This window comes from Typopeltis vanoorti, chromosome 22 (assembly GCF_054136105.1).
Source record: "Typopeltis vanoorti isolate ZY-2024b chromosome 22, IOZ_Tvanoo_1.0, whole genome shotgun sequence".
NCBI classification, from domain to species: Eukaryota; Metazoa; Arthropoda; class Arachnida; order Uropygi; family Thelyphonidae; genus Typopeltis; species Typopeltis vanoorti.
Window position 1 is genome coordinate 2,926,713 of NC_143570.1, and position 26,090 is coordinate 2,952,802.

General features: G+C 36.6%; 1 protein-coding gene across 1 annotated transcript; it reads left to right on the forward strand.

Annotated features, from left to right (window-relative positions):
• The first annotated feature begins 6,809 nt into the window (after positions 1–6,809).
• Positions 6,810–25,486, forward strand: LOC150094114 (lysozyme-like). Its single transcript, XM_090412332.1, has 5 exons — positions 6,810–7,164; positions 12,713–12,801; positions 17,101–17,158; positions 20,909–20,984; positions 25,315–25,486. Exons 1-5 carry the CDS (start codon positions 6,996–6,998, stop codon positions 25,385–25,387), a joined length of 465 nt encoding a protein of 154 aa, XP_090268458.1. The 5' UTR covers positions 6,810–6,995; the 3' UTR covers positions 25,388–25,486.
• Positions 25,487–26,090: the final 604 nt, after the last annotated feature.

Sequence of the window (26,090 nt, forward strand, 5' to 3'; positions counted from 1 at the left end):
GATGACCTGCAGCTTGAAGGCATTAGAGGAAAAAACTCTGTAGATGATTTATAGTTTTGTTTTGGGAAAGGAAATTCTTTATGCATCATCTTCTCCATTTCAAATAAAATTAGTATTTACATTTAACTAGACCTGCCTTACTTTCTTTGATCTTAGTTAACCCGCTGTTTCAGAAAATCTGTGTATATCAAGCTGAACTTCTGGCACATGCATTGCTCTAGCACATGGTTCAGCACAAAGAGAAACGTGTTCACTTTAGATTAGCTCACCCATGATGCATCAAGCTGCTATTGTCTTTTCCAAAAGGTGACATTAATATTTACAGATCAAATATCTTTTTTTTTTTTTTTTCAAGAGCCTCCATATATGGCTCAGACATTATAGATAAAACCCTTGGGTTGGAAAGACCTGGATTTGAATCCTGTCTAGGACACAAGAACCTTCATCATGACTTTCCAGTTGAAGCTGAGTTGACTAGTCCCATGGAAATAGCAGAATCTTCCTTCCTGCCAAACAAAATCTGCAGATCTGCATTGTCTGCTATGGCTATGAATGCAGATAGAATTAACCACTCTGAGGTTCCAGAGGAAGCCATGAGAGGTCATTGAGGCTAATACGGAAGATGGGATGTCTTTTTTATAAATGGTTATCAGGAAAGTCATATAAATTTAGTCAGTTCTAAAATAAATCTGCCATGTTCTCATTCAGCTGTTATTTAGAATTTCTCTTTGCAGTGCTGAAAAAAAAAAAAAAAAAGTAACATTGAAATTGTTGCTACTTTAATGTAGGAGTTGTAATTTATCTTATTTCGCTTATATCAACCCCACACATGAGCAGTCTCAAGACCTATAACACAACATTGCTGTGTGTCAGCAAGGGATTAGAGGGAAGAAAGAAATCTATTAGTGTGTTTCTGTCCATTGAAACAATCTTCTCCCCTTTACCATTCCAACACTTCAAGAAACACGTTAACAGATTCCTTTCTTTTCTGCCCCATCTCTCTCTCTCTCTGATCCCTTCCCACATATAGATCTTGAGAAGTGTTATAGGTCTTAAGAATTGGAATAAAGGAAGAGGATAAGAAGTTGGTTTGATAAGTCCAGAGCCAAACGAATGGATGTTGACCAGCCTGTGTTGATGTATGATTTAAAGGAAATGGAGAAATAATAGCAAACAGTTCATACCTATAGAAAAGACCATGCAGAAACAGTGTCTATAAGAAAGTGATTAGGAGGCAGTGAGAGAAGGGTTATTATTAAGTGAAGCTCTCTTCTAGATATAGTCTAGCATTCTGAGGTAGGTTTTTGATACACCATCAAGTGAGAGCAATAAGGCTGGGTGGATTTGGGATTTATAAAGTATTAGGAGTTGAACAGAAAAGAAGTAATATTTAGAATGAAAAAGAATATCCAGCTTTTCTTTAAGATGCTGTGGACATGTTTTCATGCCAGAGATAGGCTAGATGTGAAAGTCAGCCTAAGAAGAGAAAACTAATCTTGTTGGATGAGCAGAATGGTATCAAAAGTGAGGGAAAATGAGGCATGATCTTTCTTCAGGAAAATAAGGCATTGTGTTTTAGGAGCATTAAAATTTGCTAAATTATCTTCATTCCACTTGAGAATGGCTAGAAGGTCAGCATTTAAGGCACTGGCCATAGAAGATCTTGAGGCATCTGAGTACTACAAGGTATACTTTCATCAGCAGAGCTATGATTAGGATTAGACATTAGTGAGAGAGAGAAGATCAGTGATGTATAGGGAATAGAGTGCATCATCTATCAGCACAGAGGAGACTTGGGTACTCTGGCATCGATTGAAAATCAGATAAGAGAGAACCATCCACCATGAGCCATACAAAGGGGTGGGAAGAAGACCATACAGTGATAGTTTGAAAATAAGTAACCACATGAGCTTCTCCAGACCTTTCCATGACTTGTGTCCAGAGGTGAGTAAGGTTGGTGATTAGGTCTGCTCTAGAGTGAGAATGGCAAAATCCATGTTGGTGATCACTGATGGGTCTTCAGGTGGTGAAGAGGCTGATTGCTGATGAACATCACTTTTAAGAGTATTGAGGTGAGGGTGGGACAATAGTTCAATGACTGATATAGCATCCTTTTTTTTAGAAAAGAATGGATAAAAACTTTCTACTATGATGTTGGATAGATGTCAGGTTAGCAGAAAGGTGATACAATTATAGGTTAATTCTTGAGCACATGTTCTTGGTACAACTAAAGATATATCATCTGAGCCAGAGGACTTATTATCAAGGCTGTTTTTTTTTTTTTTTTTAAATGTCCTTTCCTCAAAAGATCAGAGGAAGCATACCAAGGATGGTTTGTGACGTGGTAAGGAAATATTTACCTTGATTATCTAAACAGGAGTTTAGATAATCACATTTGTTTTACAAATGTGACTGCAGTGTCACATTTGTAAAAGAAGCAAGGATAAAAGTTGGGAATTTTGAGTGGAATGGGCAATGAAGGCACTCATTCCAACAGGAATAATTTTATTTATTAGATCAGGGCAAGTACTCTGATTGGAAGAGTAGAAACAATAATCACACCACGGAAAAGAGGCAGAAATCCAAGAGGTCATCCAACTTGCTGCCATAATATATGATGCTGAGATTGGCTGGAAAATTTAGGATCTGTAGGGGGAAAAAAAAAAAAAACTTGGTTGTGATCAGAAGTTGTCAAGAGGAGAGAGAGAACATGCAGCTATTTGGAGGGAGAGAAGACCTAGGATGTTGGGAAAATGCTAGGTATTATCTGGAATTGTAGTAGGTTAACAATATACATTAGATCATTGCTGACAGCAAACAGTTCAGTTTGTCTTCCAGCCTGGTCTTGTGAAGTTGGAGAAGATTTAGTCAGAATTGTGGATGTTCAAATCTTCAGGGAAGATTATCTTACTGTTTGGATGATGAGATTATATGTGATTAACTTTTAGAGATAGACCGTCTGTGGGACATTGCAGATTTTTATGCTTTGCATTATATATTAATGACATTGGCAATTGCCTGGAGGGAAACATGCAAATTATATGTGATAATGCAATGCTGTGTCGAGTTTTAAGGAGATGTCTGGTACAGAATCCTTGCACGAACAAATGTTACATTGTTCAGTTAATGTTACTAAGTGCAAAGTTATGCATTTTGAATTGAAGAGGTTGTAGACTGAGTATGCATGGAAATTTACTGTAAGTGATTGATAAAATAAACTTAGGGGTTATGGGGGGGGGAGTTAAAGTTTAGAAGCCACACTGCTAAGGTAGTGAGGACATTACATCAAATAACTGCAATATTGTAAAGAACACTAAATTTTAGAAATAAGGAAATTATTTTCCCCCTGTTACAGAGTCTCGATGAGACCATATTTGCACCAATCTGTACAAATATAGTTACGGGGGGGGGGGGGGTTCTAGGTATTTATCAGAACTTTTCAGTTCTGATAAACACCTAGAACAAAACTGATATTAAAGCAACTGATAATACCACAAGAAAGAACATATCTTAAAACCCTTTAACCCCATCTTGCATCAAATTGTACAAATTTGTTCTTTTTCTTTTAGGATATGTAAGAAGACATGTCAATTCCTTCTTTGTGATTATCACAACTTTTTAGCACACACTTATACTTGGGTTCCATAAAGATGATGAAACATTAGAAAATTGATGATGTACTAAAAAATTCAGTACTGGCTAATGAAAATCATACCTGGCTTGTGGGAATTTCGTATAGGAAACACTGAAGAAGCGTGTCTTTCAAAGTGTGAGAAATTGAAGGAGAAACATACAAACCAGCAAGGGAATCTTGCAGTATAGATATGGAGAATGCTGTAGTTCATGGAAGTTGAGAGAGAACTGGTCATGCTTGGAAAATGAGTAGGAAGCATGTGAAGTCTAGGTTCTTTTCATGGCATATGTTACCTACAAGGGCTTAATATCCTTATGAGTCTATGATTGCTTGGGATGCCTATGTAATAATAATGATTATTTATGGCTATTTTGTCTATTTTCTTAAGGAGTACCCCTTGTTACATCATTGGCTTTGTTTTGCTCCAATTAACTTAAAACATTAATGATATTTTAAAGACACATAAATTAAAGGAAAATATGGAAGGAATAATTTTTTGACATATCTTTGTAGAATCTTCGAGATTATATTTTTATGGATCAGCATCATCATATCACTATGAGATTACTATACTATATGTGTACTTTGGCTTTTAACTTGCATATCTTTAATTTCTACATTTTCAGTTCTCAAAAATAAAATAAAATAAAATAAAGATATGCAAAATGTATTTCTCAAAAATCTCCATATTTTTCTGCATCGTTTTTTTTTTTTATTAAAAAAAAAAAAGCTCTAATGTATTCTATCCAAATGACAGCCCTAAATGGTTATATAACTGAACTTTAGACCTTTAGAATGAACTCTGGACTACAACCATTTGGGGCTGTCATTTGGATAGAATACATCAGAGCTTATTTTTTTTTTTTTAATAAAAATAAAACGGGGCAGAAAAATATGGAGATTTTTGAGAAATACATTTTGCATATCTTTAATTTTTTTTTTTTTTTTTTTTGAGAACTAAAAATGTAGAAATTAAAGATATGCAAATTAAAAGCCGAAATACACATATAGTCTAGTAATCTCATAATGGCCTAGCATCAAGGATGAACTACAGATTTTTTTTTTTTTTTAGAAAAAGAAGAAAGATAAAATATAATAAAGATTATTATATTTTATCTTTCTCATTTAGAATATCCATCCCACCATATTGTTAGGCCTGATCACTCATAAGTGTTTATATACAATACAGAATTTCCTAAACTTCTTGCTGAAGTGGAGCCCTAAAGCAAGCATTTTTTTTTTTTTTTTTTTTTCGGAGTCTTCACAACTCAATCTTTAAAATAAACATGAAAAAAGAAAAGGAAGAAATCAAACACTCATCATTTTACAATTCAGTGCTCCGTAATTGAAAAAAAAATGTAAGTTCATTTTAATGACTACAGTGCAGTTGTTGCTTTGAACTGCAGTTTTTCAAAGTCCGGTATGATGGAGACGTAACTTGTAGTAGCATCATATCATCAATTGAAAATAAGTGAATGTTTGTAAAGAAGATTCGCGGAGCCCGCTTTGGGGAACCCTACAATATAGTATTCTAATTTATTTATTCCTATGGAGTTTCCTCCCTTCCCCCCCCCCGTCCCTATTGGGGCGAGTTGAGCCCCCATGAGGGGGGTTAAGGATTTATGGCTGTATATAGGGCCGGTTTGCCTGCTTGTGGGATGAAAAACGCCAGATAAACTGCCGGAAAAAAACCTACTGCCCGCACCCAAGACCGACTAACTTGGCTATGGCTGAGGAAGATCCTCAAATTCCTCACGTCTTCGAACCTGGGACACTCCTTCCCCAGTCATATAGTTGCGAAGCGCACAGCCACTAGCTAACCAGGCGGACAGTATTCTAATAATTAGCACAGAATTTTCTATCGTATTTCCATTGTTTTTGGTAGAACTATTATGCCAGTTCTTATTCAAAGACAGAGTAGTGTTACACTATTTTGACTTAATTTATAATGCGCTTTATTAACTACAACCAGTACAGTAAATTTTAATACAGTTGAACTTTTTACCATATTTTAAAAATTCGCAATTGAAATACATATAAATAGTTTATCGTGTGCATCCTAAATCTCAAATTTAATGAAACGCCGTCCAGTCGAAAATAAGTTATTGCAAACTATAATCTCGAAACGTTTTATCTTTTGAAGTCCCTTCAGAAAGTTAAACTGAAACAAAACTGAGAATCTGACATTTATTAACGATTCGAAATCTGCGTAAAATCAATCCATTCAAAGTTTCAAAATAATTTGCGCATGGACGGAGAAATTTACTTTTAATAAACGTGTATGCATCTGCTGACCCTAATAGATTTTTCCGTTCCCTATTCTTTTATTGTCAAAAACAATTAAAACAATAACAGTAATTCTCCCTAGTTTGATGATACTGTATTTAGGATCACTTAAAATTTGTCGGTTAGTCATTACGAAACGCACCTAGAAAATTCTGGTATTAGAATTATGTTGGGTAAATCAAATTTCAAATTACCTTCATGGTTCTAAGATTATCAGATATCATTTCGTCAAAATCTAGCAACTTTTCGTATGTTTAATCAAGTAAAACAGCTGCAAATGCAAATATTCTGATATACTATCGATAAGACAGATGTTTCCACGCCATTAAACAGGTGCAAATATTCTCTAATATGCCGTCGAACAGCTGGTGCCATCTGTTCCGAACTTTTATTTATTTCCATTTTAACCTCCTTCCCATTGCATTATAACGCGATAAGCTAAACATCTCTTTAAGCTTCTATTTATTTATTTGCTTTTTTTTTTTTTTTTTTTTTTTGTTTAGAACCGAATTCCAATTATGGTTAAGTAGTCTTCTAGAAAAGGGGAAAGTTTTATTTCTAGACGCCTGTGGGCGATTCAAAGACAATAAACAAACATGCCAACAGTAGAAAGAGCTGGAGTATAATCGTAAAATAATAGTGATAAACAAACATTAATAATGACTTTAAAAAAATCGCTTCTGCTTTGTAAAGTGCATTTTTCCTGTAAACTAAAAATAATTCAGAAATCCTGGAGAGACTTTTTTTTTAAAGATAAAATGTAATAACCACACGATCAAGTACGAAAATGAACTACCTTTTGGCAAGTGACAAGCAAATTTTTACAAGATTGCGACTGCACATGTTAGACTACTTACACTATTTCGAGTAGGGGGGGGAGAGGATAAAATCTAAGTGATATATTTCTAAGACAGCTTTTAAATTGCGGTACCGTTCCTGTAAGTTATTATCAGAATCATGCATGTGTATGAAAGATATCATTGTAAACGTATTCGAGGCACGAACTCATAACCGAACTTTGTTCGACTTGTAAAACGTTATTTTTAGATAACTAAAACACAAAACTTACGACAATATGCTATATAGTGGACATTGCTTTCTACCTTCGAGTTTTACAATGAAATCGTTGTGGGTTTTAGTATGCATTGCAGTAGCGTTTACTGAGGCTAAAGTTTATCAGCCCTGTGCACTTGCCCAAGAATTGATAGAAAAGCATGGATTCAGTAAGGACACAATAGCCCATTGTAAGTATAGACAGACTATTGTTTTCGAAAATTTCACCCAAATATTCAAAACAAGCATTAAAACCTTTTTTTTTTTGTATTTTTTTATATAAAGCTAATATAGATTTCTATTCTATTTAAATTAGATATACGTGTTTTCCTATATCTCCAGGTTAACGTATTTGATTATTTGTTACATTGTTTTCGTAATTTCAATGACGATCTTAATTATAATTGCCTACTCAAATCTATTTCGGAGGAGAATCCTCCTTTACCTTTTATCTCACGACTCCATGTGGGAATTACTCTGCAAACCCAATCGAATTTCACTCTACACAGTATTTTGTCTGTGAATTGCGTGTATTCTCATATCGATTTGCCTGCTTTGCCGCATGAAACTCCAGTTGAGAACTCTCCTGTGTAGCAATGTGGAAGTGACGTTGAGCCCATAGCACCAGGCTGCCCGAAGAAACGTTTTCGAATCTAGTCAGCCTATAGAAACTAACCCTCCGCTAATCCCTGGCACGGGAGAGCGATTTTGTTTTCTCGATTTGAGTTTAAAACCTGAAAACTCAGGTTTTAAACTCAAGAAAATCGACACTAGAACCTCCGCTATTTCAGACGAATAATATACTGTGTTAGGATTAGGGATCACTAGATGATGACACTTGTCTCCCTTTCTTTGCCTGTGCCCGTTTATATAATGAGTGGTAATCATGGGCCAGCTATCTCTGATTGCCTATGATAGAGACTGCATGTCCCCTCATTCTCTAAAATTAAGACTGAAAAGGCCTCGCCTATCCCCTATATAAGAGAATAAAAGGCGTTAGTGGATTTATTTATTTTATATTTCTTTTAATACTTTTAGAAATTGCACGCTATTGTAAAATGGACAATTTCAAATCTCACGCCAACAAATTATGGGATTTTATACATGGTGAGCTAGAATGCTTTTCTACGCCGTTTTGTAAACGTTTTAATTTTTTTTTTTTTTTTTTTTGTTGTTGTTGAACTGGTAGTTTAATACAATTAGGTATGGTTTGAGAACTGTTTGCTAATTTTCAGGGGCATGTTTGTCATCTTCGTAAACAGGTTTACATATAAAGCATGTAAAGAAATGCAAATATTTATGTTTCACCTGACCTTTTGTTTATTTTCTTTTTCTTAGCACTCATAGCATAAATAGTAAAGACTTATGTTTTGCATGTTGATTTATTTACATGCATATGATATATATCCTATCCCATTGGCTTTAACAGGCCTTTAAGGCCCACAACCTTCCAAGCATGCTTGGATTTCGTAACCGAAATACGAGGATAGAATGGTCACTCCTATGCCTCAAGGTATTCTTGGCTGTATCCCTGTGTGTTCAAGGGGCCGGTTTGCCTGCTTGCGGGATGAAAAACACCAGATAAACTGGCGGAAAAAAACCCTACTGCCCGCGCCCAAGACCGGCTAACTTGGCTATGGCTGAGAAAGATCCTTCAGCTCCTCACGTCTCCGACGGGAATCGAACCTAGGACACTCCTTCCCCAGGCATATGGTTGCGAAGCGCAAAGCCACTAGGCTAACCGCGCGGACTATGATATATATATATACTCTTAAAAACACCAGTGACTGATAGGGATTGAAGAACTATCGTCAATCCATACCATAATTTGGAGAGTTAGCCAATCACATACTGTGGTAGCAGGAATTTTTCTCCCGAAACGGGAAATTTTGATCCCGTATATATATACCTCACCTTCCTGTCTTGGGCTGTCACCACATCCAAGTTCTTCATCTTCAAGTCCTCTTCTACCAGCTCCCTCCATCTCTTCTTTGGCCGCCCACGCTTCCGCCTTCCTTGCACATCCATCTGCATGACCCTTCTTCCCACATATTCGTCCTCCCTCCTCATCACATGACCAAACCATCTCAACCTTTCTTCCTGTATCTTCGCTCCTAAGTTCGTAACTTTCACTGTTCCCCTCACATAGTCATTTTTCAGACGATCCTTTCTGGTCACACCGCACATCCACCTAAGCATTCTCATCTCTGCTACTTCCATCCTGCTGATGTTATTTTTCCTCAGGGCCACAGTTTCTATAGCATATGTCATAGCTGGCCTCACTACTGTCCTATAGATTTTGCCTTTCAGATTGATCGGCACCCTCTTATCGCATAACACTCCAGCCATCTCCCTCCAGTTCCTCCAACCCGCTTGTATCCTGCATCCCACTTCCTTCTCAGCTCCTCCATCTTCTTCCACTGTTGAACCTAAGTATCTAAAGTCTCTCACCTTCCTGATGACATTTCCTTCCAGATCCAGATCTGTCTCCTGGCCACTGCCCACTGTGCAACACATATACTCTGTCTTACTTCTGCTCAGTCTCATACCTCTCTCTTCCAGTACTTTTCTCCATCTTTCCAGTTTAGTTCCCGCTTCTTCTCTTGAATCTGCACACAGCAAGATGTCATCTGCATACAACATTGTCCAAGGCGCATATTCCTTCACCTCCTCTGTTACCACCTCCATCACAATATTAAACAGAAACGGACTTAATGCTGATCCTTGATGCAAGCCAACTGTTACTTGAAAACTTTCTGTCTGTCCCAGACAGGTCCGAACACTTGTCTTCACATTTCTGTACATTTCCCGCACCAACCTGACATTTCTCCGGCACCTTCTTCTCCCTCAGACACCTCCAGACTTCTTGCCTTGGCACTCTATCGTATGCGTTCTCCAGATCAATAAATGCCAGATGTAGCCCCCTTTGTTACTCTCGATACTTTTCCATCATCTGCCGTAACCCAAAGATAGCATCTGTTGTTAATCTACCAGGCATGAAGGCAAATTGTTCCTTTGCAATTTCCACCTCCTTCCTCAGTCTTCCATCAAGAACCCTTTCTAGGATTTTCATTGTGTGGGACATCAACTTTATTCCTCTGTAATTTTTACAGTCTTGTGCATCCCCTTTACCCTTGTAGATGGGAGACAAGAGTACTCTCCCTCCATTCCTCGGGTATATTTTCCTGTTGGTAAACTTTCATGAACAGTTTCCACAGCAGGTCAATTCCCACTTCCCCCAGTGCCTTCCATGCCTCCACTGGGATTCTTCTGGGGCCACCGATTTTCCATTCCTCGTCCTCTTCATGGCCTCCGTCACTTCCACTCTACTGATGTTCTGCACCATCCTCAGAAGGCTACCCATCTTCTCTGAGTCCTTGCATTTCCTTATTCAAAAGTCCCTCAAAGTATATTTTCCATGTGTTTTTTATGTCCACATCCCTCCCTAATACTCTTCCTTCAGCGTCCTTGATCTACCTCACATGTAAGATGTCCTTTGCTGCTTTATTTCTACATTTCTCTAGTTGGTAAATCTTTCTCTGTTCTTCCTTTGTTTCTAATTGATCATACAGATCTTGATATGCCATGGCCTTCGCCTGTGCCACAACTCTCGTGGCTTCTTGCTTTCTCTCTCTGTACACCTCTCTGTCCTCTTCCACTCTTGACTCATCCCACTTCTGCTTTGCCTTCCTCTTAGCTGTCACTGCCACTTGTACATTATTATTCCACCACCAATCCTCCTTCTGCTCTCTAATCTTTCCAGATGTCTCACCAAGCACTTCGATTGCACAGCTCAGGATTAGTTTTAAATAATGTTTCCACCAATCTTGTACACTTTCCAATCCATCCAAAATCCTCTCTAACACCCTCTCCCTAAAACGATTCCTCACACTCTCCTCTTTTAAGCAAAACCACTTAATTGTCTTCATCCCATGGCATCCAGAGGTTCTTATCTTCGATCTTATTTTAAAGTCTGCGCACAGCAGTCGGTGTTGCTCTGCTATTTGATCTGTTTGATTTACTTTACAATTTGTCACAACCTTAAGATGTGTTCTTCTAGTCAAAATATAGTCCATTTGTGAACTGTTGTTACCACTCCTAAATGTTATCAAATGTTCTTCCCTCTTGTAGAAAAACGAGTTCACAATTGCCAGATCAAACGCTACTGCAAAGTCCACAACCCTCTCTCCTCCTGGTTCATCATTCCCACTCCATGGCCACCATGCACCCTTTCACAGTCTCTATTCTGTCTCCCTATGTGTCCGTTCAAGTCTCCTCCGACAATCACCATCTCATTTTCTTCCAGTTCCCTCATTTCTTCATCTAACACGTTCCAGAACTCATCTTTCTCCTCTGCTGTACAACCAACTTGCGGGGCATATACACATAATACGACCACCCGCTCTTCTCCAAAACACAATTTCATTCGCATGATGCTGTCGTTCCTTCTACCCACTTCCAGTACTTCGCCCTTCATTCTGCCACACACCACAATTCCTACACCATTTCTTCCCTCGTTATTCGCTCCGGAGTGGAACAATTTATATCCATCTCCCAGTTCCTTTGCCTTTACCCCCTTCCACCTTGTCTCCTGCACACATAAAATGTCCAAATTCCTCATTATGTCTGCCACCTCTCTTCCCCTTCCAGTCATGCTTCCAACATTCAGTGTTCCCACTCGCAACATCCTCTCCACCTGCTGGGCTCGCTTCTTTAACCACACCCGCCCTTGATGCGGTAGCCCTCGTCCACTTCTCGCAGCTGTAGGGCGATGTGGCTGCTCTTCGCTTAAGGGGTACGCCCTAGCCCTTATATTATTTTCTCTTTGAATCATATCATAGTTTGAGCTGGCATTGAAGTTTTATGACCGGATGCCTTTCCTGACATCAACCCTCGCCATTTATCCGGGCTTGGGATCGTCACCTATTGAGGCTAGCTTGTCTCCTTCGGTGGCTGCATAAGACGAAATGACTTAGGAAGATAGGGAAGACTCACTCCTAAGCCTCGAATACTCTAATAGTATCAGGGGGAAGGAGAAAGGAGAGGAGAAAGAAGAGGAGGGACCAGTCTACAGAATAATATTATAGATGTATATTACATGAAGTAAGGCATGGTACAGCATCTGGTACCTCGGGTTTGCCATGCCCGTACTCACTAAAGTGAGCCCTTGAGGAAAAGAAATGCGTAATTTACAAACAAAAAATACTATTGGAGGTGGTGATGAGCAGTAGATGCTGTTGTGCGTTTTTTTTTTTTTTTGTGTGTGTGTGTGTGTGTGTGTGTGTGTGTGTGTGTGTGTGTGTGTGTGTGTGTGTGTGTGTGTGTGTGTGTGTGTGTGTGTGTGTTCTCCCACGATGAGTCAGAACTCCTTGGAGGTGTTACATCACAATATTAACAATAAATATATCAGAACGCCATAACTGGTAGTGAATCAGTTATGGCTGGTTCTGTACCCACCAAGTCAAGTCAGAATAGAATTTGCTGGTGGTATTATGCGGCTTGTATGCAGCTGGTTTACCATGGAAACCGAGGCTGTATGGTTCCGCATAAATATCTAGCATCTAAAGCTATAGGAGCCCTGAACACTTGGTCAAGAGAAGAATAGCCAGATACAGAATTGAAGTATCGTCAAACCAGTGATTTTCGGGAAAAATTGGAATATGCGTGTAATTTTTCCACTTTTGGTCTTTATTATTAGCATTTTAATATTATACAAATAGATTTTTTTTTTCTTTTCAGGGATATGCCTGATTCAGGTTGAAAGCGGATTCAGTACTACTTCTCTAACACAAAATCCGGACGGAACTCATAGTTTTGGTCTGTTCCAGGTGAGAAGATATTTATGTAACTTAATATGTTGGCAAAACATTTCCAAGATGTAATCTGATCGTTCGTTTCTTTTTAAATTAAAATTGTAAATTAAATTCATGTATATGGAGTTAAAAAATAGTTTTTTAAAACATTAAGAAAACATTAATTATTAAGAAAAATTAACCATTAAGATTAACTAATCTCTTTTTCATTTGTAAGGGAGCGACACTGGATCCTCCTCAAACATATCCCTAAGAGTAAATGATTTCTTTCCACTCATTGCTTAATATTTGCACGTCAACAAATAGCCGGAATCGCCTTTCAGTTCATGAAGATCAGTTGATATTGGTTAAATATTAAGAGGATATTTATCATAATCCAAACACGAATGGCAAACAGTTCTGTTCGGTCCACGATATTTGGCATCATCAACTTTTCTTTGTAGAGCGCTGATGTCAGAAATAAAAGGAACCGACAGGATAGTTAAACATTAAACTTTTCACGTAACCGTATCCGAACGAGTCCGAATTCGGCTCCACAAGGATTTCTGCAATTGAGCCATCAGGGTTTTGACCAAACATGCGTATCTGGTAGTCAATTACTTCACCGTCTCGCAGACGTACGAAATTTAGGAAACGGTTTTCAATGGAGTTAGTCTCACTTCTGCATGTTTTAGTACTTGTTTTAATATAAATATTTTTCACGTATGAACATCATTTGGAATAATTAAGCTTACAGCTTTGAGATAATCGAAGCTTGTAACTTAATCTTTGCAGCATTCGCGATAGATTGATCCTCCCGGCATCATACTTCTCCATCAACTGTACTGGTGAATAAGGAGATCTCCTGATACACCAAGTAATTTAGAGTCGATGCCTTCCGTAATCTTTTGTCAACGGGGGATTAAAAAAATCGTGAGCAACCAGACATCAAAAATTTCTTTCGGCCTCAATGGTAATTCTGCAATGCGCGTTTTAGAGAAGTGTCATAACTACAATTTTTCCCATCTTCCTACAATAGTCTTTCATTGAATCTTTTGGGACGGACAGCATCCAAAGGACTTGCATCATTTGATCCGGTATGTTTTCCAGCCTGCACATAGCAGAATATGACGGTACAATCTGTACTATTTCTGTACATTACTGGAGAAGTAATGTGCAGAAGTAGTACATTACTTCTCCAGAGATAACATCAAGCATATGTAGCTTTTATTCTTCTGTCCTACATGCGTTTACCACATACTTCATACTCTAGAAATTAGTCCATCATGTCAACATGGACCACACACACACACCTTCAATATTTGCCTACTTGCATTAATTGCCTTCAACCAAGCGGTGGATTTCATGAATCGTGTAGGTGTTCTCAATAAACAACTGACCACTAAAGGTATATATATATCTACTCTCTCTATATATAAAGATAAGCCGAAATTTGAAACATTTTTATGTCACGTTTTTTGTCTTACCAGCCAGGAACTCGGCGGGGGGGGCGCCAGGGACAGGGGCCCTCTAGTGTATGTGTATATATATATATATATATATGCACTCGTATATACATATAAGATTAATATGACTAAACAGGAAAAAAAAGGTTAACACAAAACAATACTTAAAAGTGATTGGTGACTCCATATTAAGGAAACGTCATCATTATACCTCATCCAGATCTTAAGTTTGAGAAAGTATTATTCTAAGGCTTTCTTCTCAAACATTTCCATATAAAAGCTTGCTAATATCTGAGAAACATCATTGCTGGACCCGAGTTCTGTGGAATGCTAGACCTGTGAAATCATTATACTTCATCATCATCATCATGGTATCAAGGATTTAGGCCTAGCATGGTCTGTTCCAGCCTTAGAAGTCATCGTTTAAGAGGACGTCTTGGTTTTCTTTTTCCTAATATCTTGTACTTTAAGGCTTGTTTTGGTAATCTTTCTGTTTTCATTCTTTGAACGTGTTCCATCCATTTATGTTTATATTTTGTAATTTTTTCTATTACTGGTTCTTGGTTTAATTCTTTCATAATATCTGCGTTTCTTTTGTGATCAAATAGGGTATACTTTGCAGTTTTTTTCATAAACTTCATTTCTGCTGTTTGTTAATTTTTGTTTCTCTTTTTGTTTTATTGTCCAGATTTCGCTTCCACACATTAAGACTGATAGGGCTAATGTATTGTATACTTTTAGTCTGGTTTGTTTTTGAACTAGGTTTGGTTTAAATATAGAGTTAATTACACCTGTTATTTTTAAATATTTTGCAATTTTTACGTTTATATCTTTTTCATATGTGATCGTACATCCTAGGTAGTTAAATGAATTCACCTGTTCTAAGATCTTGTTATCTATTACTATTTTAGTTCTTGCTGGATCTTGTCCTTTAAAGGTTATAGTTTTTGATTTTTCTGTTGATATTATCATACCATAATCTTTGGATATCTCATTTAGATCTAAAATAGCTTTCTGTAGTTTATCTTCAGAATTTGTAATTATTATTTGGTCGTCGGCAAAGAGGAGAGTGTTTAAGTTTACTGTAGGAGAAAGTTTAATTCCTTGATGTAAATTTTTATTCCATTTTATTATTATTTCATTTAAGTAGATATTAAAGAGTTGCTGAGAGGGAACATCCCTGTCTGACCCCTTGGTTTATCTCTCTCGTATATGATAGCTCGTGATTTAATCTTATTTGTATTTGATTATTTTCATATATACTTGTGATAGCTTTTAGGATATTATTTGGTATTTGTCTTTCTTTTAATATGCTAAATAAAATGTTTCTTTTAACTTTGTCAAATGCTTTTTCAAAGTCAGTAAATGCAATATGTGTTTCTAAATTATATTCTCTTCTTTTCTCTATTATTAATTTTAGGCAAAAGGCCGGGTCTATACATGATCGTCCTTTTCTAAATCCATTTTGTACCTCTAGAATAAAGTTTTCGGAATATTTCATTAGTTTGTTATTTAAGATTCTGCTGCATATTTTGTAACAGGAATTTAGTATACTGATATCTCTGTAGTTTTTAGGGTCATCTCTATTACCTTTTTTAAAGATAGGAATCACAATTGCTTTTTTCCATTCTATTGGGGGGATATCAGTTGAATAAATTTTATTTAAAATTATACTTAAAATACTCAAATGTTATACAATGTTTAAGAAGGTCAGTGATTTTTTTTAAGAGAATTTATCTTAGAGAAACCTGAAAAGTTCATCATTTAGGATGTTGATCAACAAACTAACGACATCAAAACTCATTAAGATATTCTGTTCATTAAATCGATGTTGTGGGTGGTAGAAACGAAGTTCATAGTTTTTAATCACAGATAATGAACTGCCCTATCAAGCCCTTTAAGAAGCGGTTTGCTAAGCATTTGTAAAGATTTTATATTGAGGAGTTATACTTTCAACAAATGGGCGCGGATGCATATCTTTGTGAATTTTTGGAGTCCTGTAAAGTCGTGGGATAAGAGGATGAAGAGACCTGAGTGGTAATATGGTATATTGAATTCACCAGGTAAGATTCTCTAGCGAGTCTGGCAGGATTGTAATCCAGCACGGAGAACGTATCAGTAGTGTGGAGAGAGTTGCTTGATCTTTCTATTATGTTCATCAGTATCAAGGATTACTGTAAATCCTCTCTGGTGGTATAATATTGTCAGTTGGAGGCTTCAGAGTCCATTTAAAACGATGGGCAACAGAAGCTTCCTGTGGAATTAAGAAGGAAGTTGCCCACTTAGTTTTTATTAAAATAAGTTCTTTTGGTAGTTTTTTTGGACAGACTACAAAATTCAGGTCTTTTTAAAGAATCACTTGTTCTGCTGCGGATTTAGGCTTATTCACAACGATTTTATCTAAAGGATTCCTCGACTACAAGACTGGATCGTGCTTATCTGTTCCGCTTTTACAAAATGAAACATTCTGGTGAACTTAGTTTCTTTCAAGTCTTCCTATCTGCTTGTGTATTTGAGTAAGAAAATAATATTCTGTCACGAAGTTGTATCCAAAATATTTTCAAGCTCTTCCATTACTAAGCCAACTTTTTGTGTTAGCGATACGCTCATAAAAGGAGATGTCGTACTCCCACCATAGGGATTTGAAATCTCCGTTTGAAATTAATGAAGTTTGGAATAACACCATAAAACTTCATCTATATTCCTTATTTATTTTTATTCCTTATATATTTTTAAATTAAAATTTTTATTTTAAATTTATTTTTTTTTAATTTTAAACTACACACACACTGGGCGTTTGTATCTTTGTACATATAATTTCTGATTAGCAATTATTGTCTACAGTTTGTTTATCTTTTAATTATTGCAGATAAATGAAAAAGATTGCTTAAAGGGAGCAAAGAGCACATGCGGCGTTCCTTGTACCGGTAAGTATGAGCATTTTTATGCTATTAGCAGAAAACCCATTTAATACTTCACAATTCTTTTCTAGTACAGGACTGCCGGCAAATACCTCTAAGTCAACTTTAAGGTTAACATTATGAAATATGAGAAACGAATGCACCAAATGGTTACGTCCTGTTCCAAAGCGAAGTTCCAACCGTAGCTGATTTTATAAAGACAATTGGGGGAAGCCAATCTCTATCCTTCAAGCCTTCACTAGTTCAATAAGCAGTTCAAGCTATCCATGAATCAAAGGTTATTACTGTTGCAGTTGCAACAGATTCAGTATGATTTTAACCAATACCTCATCTATTCCAACTTCAAGTTCCTCTATGGCACTCTTTATATGAAGATGTTTTCTTTTGCATTCAGTTAAAGATACTGTCTGACATGTCACCGTCACCAGATTCATCATGGAAGGGCTTTTCATTTTACACACAAATGTTGCCTATCATATCTAACTTTGATTCTTATGAGTGTACTCTGACAATCCACTCTAGAAACTCATATTCCAATCTCCTACCCCTCCTCCCAAGAAATGCACGTCTCTTTCCTCTTGATCATGCACCCTTGCCTTTTGTCCTCCTATTACTCAATGTCAAACACAGCACTTTCTCTACATAATATGATAACCTCCTTTCTTCTTCTTCTTCCTGCTGCTAAGTTACGCAACCATATACTTCCTCAATCTATCCTTATATGCAATATTGACAGCCCTGCTATAAGTATTCACATCTGGATCGTCTCCAGTATTTCATTTACTAGATATTTAGGAAACCACATTTGTGTACAGTAACCAAGTGCAAGCTGATGAATGCCTTATACAACGCGCACTCACATTTTTATTTCCACTCGTCAGCATTCTTCACGATGATTTTCACAACTGTCACAATGTTTATTTTAAACTTAGCCCTTGACCTCTGATTAATCTGAGTTCTTCACTTGCTCTACCTCCTGATTACAAGTCTTCCCGTTTACGACACGCGCATTTCTTTTCTTTTTCCTCTTACTAAGTGTAAAACTACATTTGGCCACATTCAACGGACATTCCCATCTCTGCACATTTGAACCAGCTTGTTTAAATCACCTTGAAGTAACACTACTCGTATATCAGAGTTCTCTGCTATTATCTTTCCAAATTTTGCGCCATCTGCAAACGAGTACTGTATATTCTCTTACAAACCTTGAACTAGATCGTCACCATATAAAGTTATATGTTGACGACTTCCCCCCCTGCAAATTTTGAATGATATCTCTCAAACCAACCATTCCAATACTACCAATTTATTCTTTATTCCTATTTCCTCACTTCCACTATCAGTTTATCTCTCGGTATTCTATCAAATGCCTTCTCAAAATTAGATTACTGAAACAAGATAAACAAAACCACGTTGCGTTCTCTATAGATTTTTACTTTCATCGATCCAGTCTTGTGTTCTAACCCTAAACCAACCATTCCACCTTCACCATTATCCTTGAAATAGAAACGGTCGATAGTTGGACACTGCTGGTTTGAAGCCTCCTTTGCAGTGACATAAAGGGGAATAAATATTCTATTCCTCGGGTAAACAGAAACTGTCCGACTAGGAGCTCGAATCGACGACCCCCAAGATTAAGTGTCTATGATTTCTTTTATTTATTTCATTCAGAAAGTCAGTCGTTAGCATTGGCTTGGGTATAGTTTATTATCTGAAATTGCGAGGTATGAATACCATCATAACATTCCTTTTTTTTTTTTTTTTTTTTTCCCCGCTCGTGCCAATTTTTTTCGTCCCAGATTTCAATTTATCTCCGAAGCTTCAAAACATTTCTTATTTGTTTATTTTTAAGTGCGTAACTTTATATTTAGCTAATTTAGTCTGCGTATTTTTAGTTTAGACATTTCGATTTCGACCCACCTGCAACTGACTTAACTACAGAGAGAGATCCGCCCGAAGAACTGAAATAACAAAGGCAGCTGTTACGTTGTTGAGCCAAACAAAGTCAAGGTGTTCGAGAGAAACAGAAAGGAAGAAAAAAAAAAAACAAACCACGACTTCAATCCTACTATAATGACAAACTGCTGGCGAAGGATTGCCAACATCGAAAAAGTACAGAAGAAAGAAACTGTGAGCACAGAACGTAATCCCGAAGCGGGCACTTCTCCAAGATCAATGATTGTCGGCAGCAGATTCGAAGGAGGAACCGGAAGAGCTCGCTACTATGAAAACAGGGAGGCCACACGCACATGCCTTTCGTATGTTGCCATCGTGCCTGTCGACCAAAAAAGAATTCTCTGCTAACAAAAAAAAAAAAGAACGAGAAAGATTTACATTAATAGAGAGAAAGTATGCAGAAAATGAAACAAAATCTTTTCCCGGTTAAACTTCTCGTAATGAGCCACTCATTTAATTCTTTTATTAACAACTAGGCGGCTCTGGCTCTTTCTTCCAGCGGCAGTTTCCCTGTTACCCATCCCTGTCGTACTTCCTTCCCTTAAAATAATGCTGTAGTCTTTGATTCCCCTCCACCACACACACACACACACACACACAGCTCACATCTTTGTTCTTGCTGTATATACAGAACTTGTCAGTCCGCCCTACTTCGTAAAAGCGTCAGATAAAATTAAAATATTCATTTTTGTTTTTGAGGGTTCCATTTTTTTTTTTTTTTTAATGTTGCTCCTACCCACGCAAGGTTATTTACTAACTTCCCTGGGTTTCTTGGGAATCAGTAGGTGGTCGAGAGGATTCAGAGAGAAGTGACCAAGATGAAGACAGTCTGTGGAATACTCCTACGAGGATAGGCTGAAGGTGTGTGGTTATAAAGTTTAGTTGATAGACAGAAAACAGGAGACAGACACGATAGAAACTTTTAAAATATTGAAGGGGTTTCATAAAATTGATGCAAGTGAAAAGTTTCAATATATGACAAGTAGTCAAAATAATCAAAATGCCATATTGCTACGCGCGCAAGCATATGCACGTCATAGTGAGATGCGAGCTATTAGCTTAATGCTGTACTGTCCCTCACGCAGTTCCACTGTTGTTTATGTGCAGTTTGCGCCAGTAGTAGAGTGTTCGTAGTGCTTATCGTGTTTACTCCGTCTATTTAAATATGTGGACGTTACAATTAAAGACATTTGTTATAGTTATTGTTTTAGAACATTATTGGGGTTATGATAATGGATTTTATTTTTAAGTAAATTTGAATTATCCAAACTGTATAATTTTATCGATAATAAACAATGTTTTTTTCATGTTTACTTTTTTTTTTAAATTTTTAACCTAATTTTGATATTTTATCCAAACACGTATACACTGTAGTTACAGTGTGTATGTGTATTTCGAAAGTTGCAGCACCCCACGATTTCAAGCCACGAGCCACAACTGATTATCAGGTTACTCGATAGTGCAGTCCTTAGGACATCTCGATATTTGCCGTTCGGCCAGGAAAGACCTGGGTTGGAATCTCGTCTAGGGCAACATTTTTCCACCAAATGTGAGTTATCCAGTTTCATATGGAGGTGGAAGGTTTTCCCTCATAGAAACTAGAGGTTTTTTTTTTTTGTTGTTGTTGTTGTATGCCGCAAACAGGCAGACTTGCTAGAAGAACACATGAGATTAAGAGATTGATCATAATATCACGAGGCCATTGGCTTCATAATATTAGTCTTGAACTCATGGTTGAGGGTTTCAGATGGCGATACTAAAAACAACTTCCTTATTTTATTTATTTCCTTTTTTCCCCAGATATTGTTATAGACGATATCAGTAAAGCTGCAAGCTGTGCTCTCAAGATCTATAAGAAGCGAGGCTTCAAAGCGTGGTAAGTAGACCATTAATCCATCATACGCACCCTGTTTTATATAAATTATAAACATCATTTATATAAAAATTATAAACATCTGCGCATTTCACAAAATTGAGTGCACCTGCGGTCGCTTACAGATGCCACCTTTTAACACCTTGACTCATTGCTACGCCAAAATAGCACTCACTTCTTAGAGGAAAATTAAGAATTCAAATAGGATTCTATAGAATTCATGACTCTGTGCTGTCAATTCTGATATTTCAAACTTGTGTTTCCTTACATCGTGTTGCCACAGCTCAAACAAAGTCCAATTATATCAATATAACCTTTGCCGTTCATTTTTTTTTTTTTTTCATGAGTCATCTGTAGTGGAAGCCAAGAAAATCAGTCCTACATCATAATCACACTCAACGGATGAGATGATGCATCGAAGAATAACATTTTTTTTTCTGTAACCGTCATGTCTGAACATGTCCATGAGATATCAGAAGAGGTATTTCGTGTGGATTTTTGGTTTGTCGCTCCATAGAACAGCTTACCATCATTAGTTTACTGGGGTCCGATCTGGACAAGCGTTGTTCCACACACGGTTCGAACCCATTTCTTTTTTGGACAATGTGTATTAGTGTGCAGACATCTTTCCAGGGTACACGACAACTGGGCGATAACCAAGCGGGCGACTGTTAATTGGGCGACCGTAATTTGAACCGCAGAAACAAAATTTTTTGCACGCATAGCAGACATACGATTTGGCGTGTTTTTGTTTTTTTAATTTTTTTTTATAAATATTGGTAAAATATATATAAATATAAATATGGTTAAGACTTATGAATTATAAGTTATGAACTATGAGTTATGAGTTATTTTCACATAATTGAAAAAAAAAAGACTAAAATTAATCCAGATCTAACGACCTAATTTCACCTAAGCTTACCTGCGTGAATTTTCCTCCGATATTCTAATTTTCGATAAATTAAAAAAATCCATTAGTTCGAAGAATTGATCATTCGAAAACGTTCCTTCGGAAAATTCGTTTTCGAAGAGATGGTTGAAAAGAGTCGCCCGAAAATTATTTAGAAATGAAAAGGTATAATCGCACAATATTAAAATAAAGAAAAAAAATAGTTTTTTAATTCATCTATTAATATTATTTTGTAATGAACAAACATATTTACACATGTTACATAACAACATATGGTAAAAAACACTCAACAGGCATAGTCAGGAATTCATATCCATACTTGAAGGAAAAAGCCATTAAAGGCTTGAAATGTGAAAAGGCAGCAGGAGTAGATGATATTCGACCAGAAATGCTGAAGTATGGTGGTATAAGAGTCTTACAGTGGCTGCACTGCATAGTTCAGAAAGCCTGGGCAGAGGGACGAATTCCCGATGATTGGAGTAGAGCTCTCATAGTACCCATATATAAAAAGGGAAATAAAACTGAATGTGAGAATTACAGAGGTATTTCCCTACTGAGTGTTCCTGGCAAGATCTATGCAAGTATACTTGAGAAACGGTTGAGAAGAATTGTGGAAGAAATGCTTGGTGAAGAACAAGCTGGATTCAGGCCAAATAGAGGCAGTCAGAATCAGATCTTCACTTTACGACAAATAGTCGAGAAAGCATGGGAATATAACAAATCTGTATTTAAGTTTTGTCGATTTGGAAAAGGCATATGATAAAATGCCAAGGGAGAAGCTATTCAATACGCTGCAGTTATATGGTGTCATTATTTGAGTTGTAAGTCACAAACATGATTTGTGACTTACAACTCAGACAGGGATGTACATTATCCCCTCTGTTATTCATTATCTATATGGATCACATTATGAAGGAAAGTGGTATTAAACATGATATCAAAATTGGAGATGTTAATGTCAGCTCTTTGCTTTATGCGGATGATGTTATACTTCTAAATAAATCCGCTACAAGTCTGCAAGATTCCCTGACCAAACTGAATAACTGTTGTAATAGATATGGTATGAAGGTCAGCATTAAAAAGACAAAGACAATGAAAATAGGTAGAATTGTTGAAAATTCAACTGTTTTGTGAACGGCGAACCTGTCGAGCAAGTAAAACATTTCAGCTACTAAGGCACGATTTTTAGTGAAGATGGCAAATTAAATATGGAAATAGACAACAGAATCAATAAAACTGGTATGGTAGGAAGTCAACTGAACAAATTCATATGGAATGAGAGAGAAATTAGTCGGAACACTAAATTAGTTGTATACAAGACAGTGTTCAAACCAGTTTTAACTTATGGATCTGAAAGCTGGATCAGAAGTAAAACACTTGATCAAAGACTAGAGACTGCAGATATGAGAGTCCTGAGAAAGATTAGAGGCATGAACAGATGGCATCAATGGCAATATCATATTAAAAACGTGGATATTAGGAAAGAACTTGACATTGTATTCATCCAGGAATGCGTTAGCAGAGCTAATCTCAGGTGGTATGGTCACTTAAATAGAATGGGAGAGGAAAGATTAGCAAAACAAGTGTTCTCTGCCAGGTTGGCAGAAAAACGACCCAGAGGAAGACCAAGATATAGGTGGATTGATATGGTAAAAAATGTCTTAAAAGATAGAAATATAAGATCTGATAATGTTTGGAGTCTTGACAAGTAACAGACTGATTTGGAGGAAAATTGTAGATAGGAAGTTAGTAATGATGTAAATTTTTCATGTAGTACTGTCATATCCTGTACACCCCTTGAGGGTACATGGCAGGAATTTTATGATGATGATGATGATTCTAGTTATATGCAATACCCTTAAATATTCTGTTATATTTTCCCTATCGTAATTTATAACTTTTTTCAAAATATATTTTTCATCGTAACGTCTACGTTTGTGCTGATGCTGATAACCTGCTACTGCTCTTTCATAATCAACATCATATGTTTTTTGAATTTTTTTGTAGTCCATTTATAAAAATCCATAAATTTGGATGACTTGTGCTGCTGCCAAAGCTCAATTGCAATTTTTAATGACAGACTTCCGCAAATTTATGGAGCCCTGGTTCTGTTATTCCTAGACGACCTATGTATGTATTCGTAAACCATTCTAAAATTGGTTCAAATTCATTGCATAAATGATTCTGAAGTTCAGAAATAGCGTAAATTATATCTCGTTCTAAAACGAAAGCAAGTTAATGATCATTTTTGAATTTAAAGCGAATTGCGCATCAGAAGTTTATCTGGTTAAAAGACTGCATGAAGCTAAATGCTTACGAAGATTTTGTACGAGATGAAAAAAGCAACCATTTATGTTAGCTTGTGGAAATACTATACGAGAAGCTTCATGAATGGCAATTTCATAATCCACATTTATATTTTCGGGATCTAGTAATGGCCACATTTCATGTATCATAAAATAATTTTGTGTATGTTTGAAGAGTCTTATTAGGTAGTAAACAATACAAAACAGAGAAAACAGGACCTCCATCCTTTCTAGCCAAAATAACAAAAATGTGAGCAAAAAGAGGGGGAGAAAGTAAAAATGTGCGATCCACAAATAATTCATTCATGCTTTGGCTTCACATTGCATGATTTTCACGACCAAAAATTAATATTGTCGTTATGATATAAACGAAAATATTTATTAACTAGCTGACTCCTTTTATGCATGGGAAATTCAATATAACTTCTATGCAATTTCGTAATTCTACACAATAAAAACAAACTTAATTATAAGCGATTTTTTTCGAATTTTATGTTTATAGCGTTCTTTTAACTCGTTTCTCAAAAAAATATTATTTAAATTTAGCGGGAAGTAGATCAATCGAATAGCATTGCATATTTTATTTTATGGCCCAGATGTCCGGCGCCCACTTGGTCATCGCCCAGTCGCCGTCGTCCAGTTGACCGTGTCCGTCTTTCCATGAAGTTCAGGGTACAAAGTTCCGTATGTAATATACTGTGAGATTAACCTCTGAAGTTGCGAACCCGCTGAACTCACGATCGAGAAGATCCAGTACGCAATAAATAAAAAAAAAAAAAAAAAAAAAAAAAGAGAAGAAGAAGAAGAACGCACATTCAAAACTTTCCTATCTCTTTTAATCTGTTTTGTGCCTTTTCTTGGGGTTTCGATTTATTTTCGCTGTCACGATGTCATCTTTTAATGATGTCAATCACAGCTTGTCAATCATAGTTTCGAACTCACAACGTTTTTCATTGGTACGTAATAATCGAGAAAGGTCTGTGGAATGTTTGCTATAATATTGTGTGCCATTACAAATTTAAGATGCGTTTTTTGTATCGTCCGAAATATTGGAATAAAAGTCTTTCAATTATTCGTGCATTCGATTAATATTGTTTTTGTTTTTATATTTCTTTAGGTCCAAATGGGTAAGCAGATGTGACGGTAAAGCTGTGGGATCATACATCAAACGCTGTTCCCTGAAAGTTTAGTTCTTTTTTATGCTTGAAGTCTTCATTACGAAATTCAAATCATATCCTGAATTCAGTTGATGGGAATAATTAAGAAATAAAATTTTTATTTAAGGAAAATTGACTAAATCGCATTTCTTCTCCAAGTCTAATTTGCTTATTTTGGCGCACGTAAACATGCGCGAGATAAATAAATAATGCAGAAGAGCATTGGATAGTACTGGATTGTCATCGTTGATTTGATGATTTTAAAAAACTAAATAAGGAAGAAGTCTTCGTAGCTTAGTCGGTTTCGACGGAGCCTTTTGATTGGAAAAACCTGAATAGGAGTTCTGTCTATTAAACGAAGAGCCTCTGTCAGACTTTTCAATTAAAAGCGAGTTCGCTGGTCTGATAGGACAATGAGAGCTTCCTCCCAGAAAATCGAAATTTTCATTCCTCTAGACCAAGGGTCGCAAACTGGCGGCCCGCAAGCCGGATACGGCCCGCGAAGGCTTCGTATTTGGTCCGAGACCTTAATGAGTTCTTTTCTAAAAGTCAATGTTTCTAACATCCTGCGGGGATTAAAACAGAAAAAAAAAAAATCCGCTCACGGATAAAAGATTCTAGATTAAATGCAATACTTCATATTGCTACACGAAACGAAAAAGCAGACATTGGCATGTTAGTACAGAGAAAAAGATGCCAGGTTTCAGGATCAAAATCAAATTAAAAAAGGACTCGT